Source organism: Electrona antarctica (genome assembly GCF_951216825.1).
Source record: "Electrona antarctica genome assembly, chromosome: 17".
Lineage (NCBI taxonomy): Eukaryota > Metazoa > Chordata > Actinopteri > Myctophiformes > Myctophidae > Electrona > Electrona antarctica.
Window position 1 is genome coordinate 23,837,660 of NC_136798.1, and position 12,599 is coordinate 23,850,258.

Here is a 12,599-nt window from a genome sequence, read left to right on the forward strand (position 1 = left end):
ATGATGATTGCCAACCCGGAACGTAAGTGGCATCAAAATGCAGAGAGCCATAACACCAGAAGTAACAGAAAGCACTTTACTTCAGAAAAGGTTAACAAAGGTTATTAGCAATGTCACTCATTAGTCCAACAGCCCACTGCACTCTCAGGTGGAACAGTCTCTCAAAGCAGTACAGGGGAGAGGAGACAACAGATGGGAAAAGTCAGGGAGGCGACCCGGGCATGACACACTCAGAGCTAGCCATGGTTCACATGACGCTCGTACTTCACGACAGTCATGTGCAGGGCTAACTGCAAGAGTGTGACACAATGAAGATTTTAGACACCACTGTGTTTTGTTCCCCTGTTTCCCCATCCCCATTTTATTTTTGAGCTGCGCTAGCCCCTCCTACAGTATGTCCAGCTTTGAGGGTTTGTGCACCCACAAACATTGTGTTAACACAAACATTGAATACCATTGACAATGAATGGCCAGCTTTGAGTGTTTGTGTTTGTTTAAACAGAAACATTGTGTAAACATGCACAAACATTGAAGATGAAGGTGAGGACGCAAATTTTGATTGGCCAGAATGATATGATGCATGATGATGTATGATGATAAGAGCGCGCCCCTCACTTCACACGGGTGTGATTTTTATTTTATTTTATTTAATTTTTAATTTTTAAAAATACACAATTTACAACATTTACAACTCCCTCCAATTCCTATTTTCAAGGGTCAAGTGACTCAGTGGCTTAGTCCTGTGCAGCACGTTTATGGACGTTTGACTCAGGAGTGGCCATGAAATCATCTATATTATGTGAGTATACCTTTAACTACCTAGCATGCTGAAAGAAACAGAACTGGCTCTATGATGCAAAGTTATAGAATACTTTTTGATTGGAAATATGCAGATCCATGACTGGGCACACATAGTCTAGCATTGTAGACTTGCACCAATATCTAGGGGTGTGTGGTCAAGCACAGAAGCTTAATCAGAAGAAACTGACATGACCAGTCGGTGGACTGGGACTTTTACACTGTTGGCAGTTCTGGAGTCCCAACTAAAGTCATGCACATGGTTTGCGAGAGCACATCCCTGGGTATGTTCTAGTAGTATTAGTAATTTGTAAATAAATCAATTGGGGAAACAAACAGGTATTAGATTAATTATATCTGTGTACTTAATATCAAGGCATTTGACCTTTGTGCCCTCCAAAAATGTACAACAACAAAGGCAAAGCGGCCTTACCTGTAAAATTATGCTAGGTTTCAAGTGGTTAGAATGCATTTAAATTATTAAACCATGAGAACGCCAGGGATTGTTGGTTCTGAAAGGAGAAGAGGCTATTTCAAATTAACATTATTCCTAATTTATATGACTAAAAATAATGTCCCCTCAGACTCCCTGAATAACTTCTCCTGCATTTATAATGCTCTTATCTCTTCTAAATTAACCACACTCTCTAGGGTGAGGTATACATGGGAGAGGGAACTTGGGACGGAGCTACCCGAGGATTTGTGGAAGGAAGCGCTATCTAGAATAAACTCGTCTTGTTTATGTGCCCGTATGTGTCTTATCCAATTCAAAGTGGTCTTTACTCACCTGCAGACCATACACACACTTTTTACTCCTGCCCAAAACTTGTCCATTTTTGGAAACACATTTTTGATACTCTCTCCGCAGTCTTTAGCTGTGCCTGTGCCTCCGTGTCCCCTAGTTGCTATTTTCGGTGTGTCTCCTGTGGTGGGCAGATTCAGTAGGTGTCAGGCAGATTCAGGTGCCTTCGCCGCATTTTGCTTCACTGGAAAAATCCTACCCCCCCTGCCACGACATCCTGGCTAAAAGACCTGTCATCCTTTATTCACCAAATTCTCAACTAGAGGCTCATTGAATAACTGGGACCATTTTCTTTTATATATTAATTCTTTAACTGCAATTGATGAATTTCCCTCTCTCTTCTTTAGCTTCTTTTATATGGTCATTTCTTGCCTACAAGTTTCTTTCCTAATTCTTTTTTGTAAGTATTGTTTATTATCGTACATTTTTCTACAAGTCTATTCTCCCCTCAGGGCTAGCGGGTGGGTGGGTGGTTGGCTGGGTGGGTATATGCGTTAATGTTGGATGTTGTTGCTGTTTTTTTTTTGTATGTTCCTTGTATTTTAAAAATTGAAAAAAACCCAATAAAACATTATAAAAAAAAAAAAAAAATGTCCACACGGTTAAAACTGGTTCATTCAGTCGATTGGCTTCTATTTCCTCCTGACCTCCTTCCTTGTGGCCGTCACCTCACCTCTCTAATCAGGAGATAAAGATACATAATCAACAGTGTCACTGTGTTATGCGATAACAAAAGGCATGTTTCTTCAGTCAGTTTGTTCTGATGACACTCCATAAAAAAATGGTTTCATGTACATGTTTTTTTTATAATCTAAGAGCAATAAAATTATATAAAAAAATGACAGACTAGTTCCTCCCCACCACTGCAGAGACTAGGGCGGCAGGGAGGGCCATCTCCATTGCTGCACTAGCAGTGGTGGAAAGTAACTAAGTAGATTTACTTAAGTACTGTAGTTAAGTACAATTTTGAAGTATCTGGACTTTACTTGAGTATTTCCAATTTCCAATTATTTTACTTCTACTCCACTACATTTCAGGTCCAAAATGTACACTTTTACTCCACTACATTATCTTTATTCTCCACTACTATTTGAACACTTTATAGTTACTATAGTTACTTTGAAGATTTAGATTATTACAAAACATACATAAGGCACTTCAGGCCTCTATTTTGGCCATTTGAAAACAGCAGATCTACATGCAAGCCCACAATGCATCATGATGTGACACATTATGGGGGGTAGGACGAAGGCCCTATACAAAGGCCCTATACATGAGTCAGTACGATACAACAGCTTGTGACAACAACACAGAAATGTGTGTGGGGAGGTATTCATTGGTATAACGACTACATTGGCGATAAAAAGGCGTGAAAAAGCAACCGGCTATGCTAAAAAATAAAGAATAGAAAAAGTAATAGAATAATCTTTAGGAAAATAATTGATAGTTGCTGTTGCAGCCATATCCACTGATTCACATTGGGCCTAAACCTTACACTCTGCTTGCACTCTATTCACCTTGGTTCAAAGTCAAACTAAAAACGGAAGAACACCGGGAAATGTTAAACGCGCTCATAAACAGCTTAGCTGCTATGCCTTATCTTAGCCCAGAGTAGATAATGATCAATGATTACTTACCCTAATTTCTCAATTATCTAAATTAAATGATGTAATAATGAACTTGCTTCCCCTTGTAATTCTAGGAGACTTGATAAAACCATTTGAATAACATTATAGCATAATGTAAAGCATAAAGTTTCTTCAACACATAAAAAAAGCTAATTTAATAATCAGGGATAAAAGCACAACTGTAGTGTTGATTGACTTATATAGTTTTATATTTGTACTGTTAATTAAATTCAAATGCACGTTCTGTCTTTCATCAATATGACTAAAAGTGTCCATTTGAGCCTATCTGTGTGGAATTATAACCCACAAGTGTCATGGTCGTGCCCTTTGAGCGGGAGGCCAGTCCCTGCCCCTCGTGCGAGTTTATGACATATTGTTATACCTGAGACAGGTGTACTGCTAATCACACAAAGGTTAGGGGAGTTGGGAAAGGCGACAGAGAAAAAAGAAAGTAAAAAAAGATTCACGGAGACAAGCTCCAACACGCCTCTACTCTAAGGATGCTTCCACTGTTGGTAATAATTGTACTGTTGGGGCTCACATGGACACCAGGTAGGCCTATCTACGGTTTCTGCACTTTCATGTTTGTGTCATTCTGTGTTCAATGAGTCAGTTTATTCATGAAAGGTCTTACAATGTGGAACATGACTGCTGTTTGTGAGTGCAGTGTTGTGAGTGGAGTGGAATTCACATTTTGCTATCTTGGTCAAAGTGTTTTTGGCTGAGCTAGCTGTGATCGTAATTTAATCATTTGAACCCTAGTGTCCCAATTCTGGGGCAAACATTGTGCAACGCAACCCATAGAAATAATAATTTTAATTTAATATTTTTTGGTCAAAACGCCACTTTCATCCTTTTGTAGCAACCATGCAGAATTTCATGATGCTTATAATTGGCGTATGAGGTTCATATCAATATAAAGTTGCACACATTTATATTATAATATTTCCCTGTTTCTCATCTCAATGTGTTCCCAGGAACTGCTTTTCCATGTTCCCAGATGTACCCGTCCCAGCCTCCTCCTTCTACTGGTATGTGACATGGACAGCAGAGCAGATGTCTGCACAGTAATCCTCAGTGCTCATTTAACTCTGAAAGTGTGCGTAGGTCACCACGTTTGGGTTAGATTTGTGCACTCTCAAAGTTACAAATGGATAAATAAACAGCACTGAGTTCTATAAAGATTGAAGAGCAAGACGCCTATGAGTTTTGAGTATAGAAATACCAGTGATTTAGAGAGTTTGAATATGCAATATCCTTCAAATTTAATCTCTTTCTCAAATGTCTAATATGCAATAAATATAAAAATCTTAAAAAATAGCCAAATGTGATTTTATGGGAACTTTATCAGCAGTTTGTTAAATACACACTTACTGGGACAGGTGCGTGAGCAGGCAGCCAATGCACAAGACATGACAAATGGATACACTATCTTCACTTACAGGGATACCTGATGAAGGTCAGTTGGACCCAAACGTACGTTGTACGTAAACAATATAGTTTTTTCTCTAAGTGAAGACAGTGTGCGGAATGTCCCTTTTTTTCATCATTTATCAGCAGAACAAACTGATAATAACATCAATATAAGCCTGGGCTTTGTCTCCGTGTCACTATCACTGCTCTTTTACTGATATGGAGAGCCATCCTTTGAGTTCACTTAAAGGCCTATGTGAACTTAACTTGAATTTACTGTCAGTTACAAATCCGTATCCGTATCGCCCTTAAAAAACGCTGCTAAATTATATACATGCACTTTACACCTTTGTACTTTCCTTGTGTATATATGTTTTTAAAATAAATTATTTGTTTCCTAATGTAAGGTACTATTTGCTTGTTTTGTTTTAAGTTTTTATGTTCGGACTGCGGATGAAAATTATAATTTGCTAAATCTGGTGTATTTACATTGCATTTATGTAATGTCCATTAATATGCATTGTCCCGTCTAAATAAACAAATAAAGTAGGTAAAGTATGCTAAATGTGAACGTACTCTCCAGAAAACAAGAGATCAAATCTATTTTATATTATACGGGAGTCTTGGGTGTATTTGTGTATCGTGTTTTATCTTACTATTTTTGTCCCATACTGTTCTCAGTATTGCCATTGAAGTAAGATAGGCCAAATCAAACTCCATCATTTGGTTTCTCTCTAGTTGATAGTGTGAAGCCTTCAGATGTGGCTGTACTTTCCACCATCGGACTTGATATGCACAGGTGAGCAAAGGGCCAAATTAAGAGTCAATATTTCTGTCTACAGCCTGTCTACAAATTAAGCCTATAACGATTTGTTAAAACCATGACCTTGTTTTCCCCTGCAGCACAGAGCTGTCCAAAGTGGTATGGAGACTCCATGGTAATGCCCCAAACTTATTTTTGTCATTTACAGAACATACAGTGTGCTAAAACATTCATCCATGTTGTCGATATCCTATAATACATACAGTATGAGCTGTGTTACATTAAAATAATTATTATTATTAATGGTAGATGGTAGAACAATTCTGGGACACAGTACAGTATGATGATGATGTATTGACCCACGTGACGTCACAGGGACCCTCAAAAGTTTATATGGAATATAAATAAATAATTTAATAAGTTATTAAAATAACTACGCAACCACAATAAATAGCCATTGAGGCGACAAATAAGATATTGTACAAGTGGCTTTTTGTTTTATGTGGACACCCCCACCAGTTAATTAAGTATACCCATGGTTTTCACCTGAGCACCTTCCACCTGAACCTGGCCTTCACAGATTTAAAAAACATAGATCATTCGCCGCTGCAGTTCATTGGAGCGACATGTATCTTATGGAGGCCGCCATATTGGCGTTCAATATGGCGGAGGCACGGCACGCAGCCAATCTAAGTGACTATACTGGCCAATCACAGCGCGTCTTTCCCGGGACTATAGTCGCTGGGGAGGAGGCATTTCTATCTTTACTTTTCTGCTCACTTAGAGGCTGATACTAGCTGCTTTAGACTACTGTATGGTATCGTTTTACAACATTGATAATATCTCAGACAGCCTTGATAATAAGGTATAATGAACCCTAATAGCTCCCGACGCAAGTCTGCTGCCAACTTTCTTTGTAGCGATAGCTTATGTCTATCATGGACTGTATGTCAAGTCTGTGAATAGGCCTACATTGTGGGCAAATAAATCCTGGAGTTGAAAAAAGAAATCTTCTCCCTCTGTCAGAGATGATGACCTTGTTCAACCCTGCTCTCATCTTGGACCAAACAAGCCTGTACTCACCTCAATTTGTTCAACACAGGTACAGGTGTTTACAACATATTCTAATAAATGAGATATGCTTGTCATTATTCATGGTTACTGACAAATGGAGTTTGACAGGATCAATAATATCACTCTATTTATAGGAACCTGCAGGAACAGGCAGATGAGTTGTCATTCTCTCTGCGGAACAATCAGGTATTTAAGTGGCTGAATTCCTATTTAAAGAGATAACCTGACTTATTCAAGTTGGTTTAGTTTAGAGGTTTGGGCCACAATTTGGCCCGATCCGACCGATACGCCCAGTCCTTGTCCCTTTTAGATCCCTGATGTCACCTGAGGATATGCAATTTAAGGAGGAATTAACCAAACGCACGCACGCACGCACGCACGCACGCACGCACGCACGCACGCACGCACGCACGCACGCAGGTGCACGCACGCAGGTGCACGCACGCACGCACGCACACACACACACACACACACACACACACACACACACACACACACACACACACACACAAATAAAAGGGTTTAGTCATAGTATGTGACTGTATCTGTCTCATGCAGGCCATTGATGAAGACAGAGACTGGAAGCTGGTGCTCCTTGTGGTTCAGGTGTATCAGCTCTGTGCCTGTGAGGAACAACAGGTAGGAGATACGGAGCATTATTTTCTTACGTCTTGTGATTATTGTGCAAAGATACGTTATTCAACCTTTTGTCAGCTGGGGTTGGTCAGGGTAATTAGCATGAAGCATACCTGTCTTAGTTTGACGTGGTTCTACAGCAATCTCAACCTTTGTAGTAGTGCCCGGTGTACATCCTCCTCTTACATAAGAACACAAAAGAACAAAACAAACCAGATGGGAGGACAGACATACACAGACAACCATCTCCAGATTGAATGAGTTTAAACCTGAATCTGAGCATGCTAGACGTGATCTCCGACGCAGCTAGGTTGTGTGTGTGTGTGTGTGTGTGTGTGTGTGTGTGTGTGTGTGTGTGTGTGTGTGTGCGACTGCGTGTTGTGTGCAGGTCAGGTCTTCTATCAGAGCCACAGTGGAGCAGGTGGATGCTACTCTGCAGCTCCTGCACTCTCAGGTTTTTTTTTGTATTTTTCTTCTTCCATGTTGTTACCATTCTTCACACTTTTGCTACTTACTGACCACTGTGTCTGTTGCCTTCGCAGCTGAAGAGGACCATTATTAGTGTTACCCTGTGGGACGGAGAGTACGCTCACCAGAACAGGTGACTTAATTTGATTGTCCGTATACGTAGTAATGATAAAGCAGCTTATTTTCACATCCTGTCACACACCAGGGTTCATTTATTGCATATACTGTAATTATTCGTGGGAAAATAGGCAAAGACATTTAGGCATAAGGGGTAAGGCACTGGGGAAAATAGGGCCCTTATGCTTCCAGTTGTATCTCAGAGTAAAATTAACAACAAAGGATTTCACTGTGCAGGAAATGTCCATGCATGGAAACAAAGAGTGAACAAGAGGTGCGACTCCTGAGGGCCGTGATCACTGAAGTCCTGCAGGTGTGTCCCTCACTACTGCCCTCAATGTCATCATAACTTTGTTACAATTCCTTACATATTTCATGTTTTTATTATAAAGGGTAGTTAGTAGTTAATAGTTAAAATAGACGATCTACAAGCTCACAACGTGTTGTGGTAGGACACATTGTCATCTTGTAGATTCACTATTTCACTAAAATATTTATAAATAATAATGAAAAGCAACGGTTCTGGACATTAAGCTCCTGTTCATAAACCTGTTTTTGAGGGGTGCTAGCCCCTCCAACCTCTGCCTTTGTGTGTTTTCCGCCCGTGACGTCATGTGTGGGGTCATGTCTATGACTTTTTATGACAAATTTTGTTCCGAACAAACTTAAAGGCCAAGTCAAAGGCAAAGGACGTCACGCGTGGTGTCTGTGTCACGCCATGTGGGTCAATGAAAGGCACCCCTAACGTCACACGATTGTGATCTTTACATTGAACAGGAGGCTCTGGACGAACACCTTGAAAAGAGACGTTGGTTTGGTGACAGAAATGACTTCACTGTCCTTCTGCAGACCACACCCCTTATGAGAGACCCTGCCTCCTTTGCTGTGAGTGACTGAGATTTGACCCCATCTGCCCCAGTATTGTTTTCACTTTACAGTGCTGTGCAGTGCTTATTCATGCACAAATTTGGAATCAGCATATTGTACAAAATAAAAAACTGTTTTGGAGGGCAAATGCCAATGTAGCCTAATTGGTAAATTGTGCATTTATATAGCGCCTTTATCCAAGGCGCTTTACATAGATTGTGCATCACATTCACCCATTCACACACACATTCATACACCAATGGCGGCAGAAACCATACAAGGCACCAACCAGCACAATAGGAGCAATTGGGGGTTCAGTGTCTTGAACACTGGACACTTCGACACTAACTCTGGGGGAGCCCGGGTTCAAACTGGCAACCGGCCACTCTACCCCTGAGCCACCGCCGCCTACTATGGTGGTGTAAAAATTCTTAGTCTGTCATTACATGAAAATAACAGATACATAAGAGCTATGTTGTTATGATTTGCCATGCAAAAATGAAACTACTCTAGTCTGTCTGTCTGTCTGTCTGTCTATTTGGAGTTATAGAAGTATGTCTCTCTGACTATACAAATAATGTTATCCAGTGCTGAAAACATCAAAACAAACATGCTATCAAATACTCATATCCATAAAAATGAAAGGCGATGAACCAAGCAGCTAAACTACAGTATGCATGCACAGCTCTACTTAGGTTACCTTGTTGTACAGTACACAGTATAGTCATCAGTGTTAATTTAACACATGTAAATTACACAGATCATAAAAAAAGAAGAAAAGATTTGAACAGACATTTTTGTTCATGTCTTTCAACAGCATGGGAGAGTGCCCACTGAGTCTCAAGCATCACGCCACACTGATGAACTGACTATACAGATGTGGGCTAACCTGGTAAGGATTATCATACATCCTGCTTTTCTCCTATTTTGTTAATTGCTATGACAACCTAGCAGACTTGGTTTATTCACGCAACAGTGATGTTGAGGTTGACAAACCCTTATTGTCCCTTATTGATTTGTAAAGCGACAGCTTGTACTGTATAAGTGAAGGGGCTACTTATATAAGTGGATATGTACAGTATAGGGATGTCTCAGTAGCCTGGTTTATAGGGATGTCTCAGTAGCCTGGTTTAGTGTATAGGGATGTCTCAGTAGCCTGGTTTAGTGTATAGGGATGTCTCAGTAGCCTGGTTTCTAGCCTGATTCGCTGCGTTCCGGGATTTGTTTTGTCACTTCTCTACACAAAGTGACAAAACAAATCACAGAACGCAGCGAATCAAGCTGGAAACCTAATGTCTCAGAGCAACTCAGAGAACTTTCACCTATGAAATCTAGATTAACCACCTTCAAAAGGACTTGACAGGACGTCAAAATATGAAACGTAAGCTTTGCTTTATATAGAAAAAAGGTGGCATACCAAAACACAACAGAAACAATCTCTTTGGCATTCGTGTCATCTACTCTGCAAACTCAATAATACACTGAAAAACAACAATAGAATGGCTTTTCTTCTTCTGAAATAGCATCATAGACATGTTTTAATCTCCATTCAGCTCTTGATATAATTACTAACATACAACAGATGTTAAACAGTGTTTAAATTTTGGTTGATGTTGACAATTTAGATTTTAGATGGCATAAAATAAACATTACAGATGGAACCAACATTTGGACATTCTCGTTAGTAAATGAACATTGAGGATTTCGCACGCACGCACGCACGCACGCACGCACGCACGCACGCACGCACGCACGCACGCACGCACGCACGCACGCACGCACGCACGCACGCACGCACGCACGCACGCACGCACGCACGCACGCACGCACACACACACACACACACACACACACACACACACACACACACACACACACACACACACACACACACACACACACACACACACACACACACACACAGTCATTGTTCTTCCTACAGTACTTGTTGATGCAAGCGATTGAATGAACTGTCTGTCTTCTCAGCTGCAGCCTGCAAGTGTCCAACAACAGAACACAGAGGGCAATGGAATGATCATTTCTGTGCCTTGCCCTAGTGAGGTAAGAAGACATAACTCTTACTTGTTGATACAAGTTTGATTTGTTCCACTTCATCAGTCTGTGGCCCTTATATGGTTCGATAAGTTACATACTGTAAGTATAACCACTTAAAGCCCTATTTTATACAACCATGCTCACCTGTGCACGGACACGTACACAGGTGCACGGACACGTACACAGGTACACAAACATACAGACAAAGCTGGTTGTTGGAGTGGTTTGCACCACTCAAAAATAACAAAAAAAGCTTGTGTTGTGATTTTGGGTGACCTTCTATAAGGCCTCTAGAAGTCTCCATCTAAACCTTGGGGTGGTGGGTGAGAATCCATCGAGTCGCAGGCGCGGAGAACATATGCCACCACAGCAGACAGCAATGTATTACACATAACTTCTAGAATCTAGAGTTTATTACACACAGAGAAATATATACAGTAAGAACAGTGGATCTATGACGTCCCTAGCAGATTATGGAAGAACAGAATGAGCAGGAACAAGCATGCATCTCATATCATATCATATTGCGCATACAGTCAGCATACAAACAGCGTGTACAAGCTCACTCACAATGTGTCACATACATTAAGCATTGTTTCACTTTCAACCGTCTTTCTCATGTCCCTCCTCCACATACTGTACAATATGCTCTCTCTCTCCTCTCCAGGACCGTCCCTTCCTCAGAACAGAGGGGAACTCTCCATCATATCGCCACAGTGAGGCGTCTCCTCTGCTTCACCCAGTGAGTACAGCATACAGTATCTCTTTGACAGTAGCATAAGGTACAGAGCCACATGGAGGTCCTAGCGATGCTGTTCGTCTGTGTTCTTGTTGTGACAGTTGTTGATGTGCGTTTCATGTGCCTTCAGATTACAGGCACAGACATGCCCTGTGAGGACCTCAGCCCCTCCCCCTCGCCACCCACCACAGGTAAGAGTCTAGTGCCAACTATAACAATGATCCTAATGGATCCTAATGCACAAACATAGTGACCGTTTGTTTGGTTGTATTGTTACTTTGCTTTGTTTCATACACACACACAAACATGTAATCAAATGATGTGGATCCACATGGCATATGGCTGTGGATCTTGGTAATGTCTGACGTCAGTTGTCTATGACGTATGACTCCAGACATGGGCAAGGCTTCAGCCCGATCGGAGTCCCATTGACTTCCGTTATAAATTAAAGTTCAATATTTTAATTGTTATCTAATTGTTTTCACTTATATGTGAAAATAATTGTGGATGTACATACTGTATGTGGTCTACTGGCAGCACTGATCGGTCTAGTGGTTTACAAGATTAACACACACGCACGCACGCACGCACGCACGCACGTACATGAATCAATGTACCACCAATTTGTCCTGCTCATTGAGGTTCTCTGTGTTGTTTCAGTCCATACCCTCAGGCCAGGTGATATCAAAGTAGTGGGTGCTATAGGAGACTCTCTCACAGTAAGTTCAACATTATTTGCGACCTGCTTTACCTGATATTTAATCAACAGAGAACAAAAATATTCAATCTTCAAGCTTGCGATGCAAACTGTTTTGAACTACATCTGCTCCGTTCAATATTTTTCTTTCTTGTCTTTGGAAATGTATTCGCCTACAATGACATGCCCAATAGGGACGCCAGGTTGAAAGTGCACTAATATTACAGTGTGTTAGAACAAAGACACAGAAAGGATCTTCCTTCAGTAACATGACCTTTTCTTACTGGCAGGCAGGCAATGGAGTTGGAACAGACAACCCTAACAACTTACTGGCTGTGCTGCTCCAGTATAGAGGATTGTCCTGGAGGTACAGTACTGTACTAGGATGGGGATGCCTTCCTTGTTACTTGTACATTTTGCTTTTGGCTTAGCAAAAATATTTGTTGGTTCTTGCTTGTTATGTAATTGTTTTTTTGGAACCATGTTTGTATTTTGGCAAAAGATAAGGAAGATAAACAACTAGAAAAAACAACTAGAAAGCA

The 12,599-nt window shown here is 40.8% G+C and overlaps 1 protein-coding gene across 1 annotated transcript in view; it reads left to right on the forward strand.

The window, feature by feature from the left end:
• LOC306941036 (phospholipase B1, membrane-associated-like) overlaps window positions 1-12,599 on the forward strand; it is a gene marked incomplete at both ends in the record, with an annotated part of 33,416 nt that continues 20,817 nt past the window's right edge. Inside the window, 14 exons of the mRNA XM_079526340.1 lie at window positions 1-22; window positions 4,206-4,259; window positions 5,380-5,440; window positions 5,545-5,563; window positions 7,037-7,117; window positions 7,503-7,568; window positions 7,657-7,715; window positions 7,937-8,012; window positions 8,477-8,584; window positions 10,553-10,627; window positions 11,289-11,363; window positions 11,491-11,551; window positions 12,021-12,079; window positions 12,348-12,424. Coding sequence (XP_079382466.1) covers window positions 1-22; window positions 4,206-4,259; window positions 5,380-5,440; window positions 5,545-5,563; window positions 7,037-7,117; window positions 7,503-7,568; window positions 7,657-7,715; window positions 7,937-8,012; window positions 8,477-8,584; window positions 10,553-10,627; window positions 11,289-11,363; window positions 11,491-11,551; window positions 12,021-12,079; window positions 12,348-12,424 — 893 coding nt within the window. The remainder of the gene's footprint in view (window positions 23-4,205; window positions 4,260-5,379; window positions 5,441-5,544; window positions 5,564-7,036; window positions 7,118-7,502; window positions 7,569-7,656; window positions 7,716-7,936; window positions 8,013-8,476; window positions 8,585-10,552; window positions 10,628-11,288; window positions 11,364-11,490; window positions 11,552-12,020; window positions 12,080-12,347; window positions 12,425-12,599) is intronic.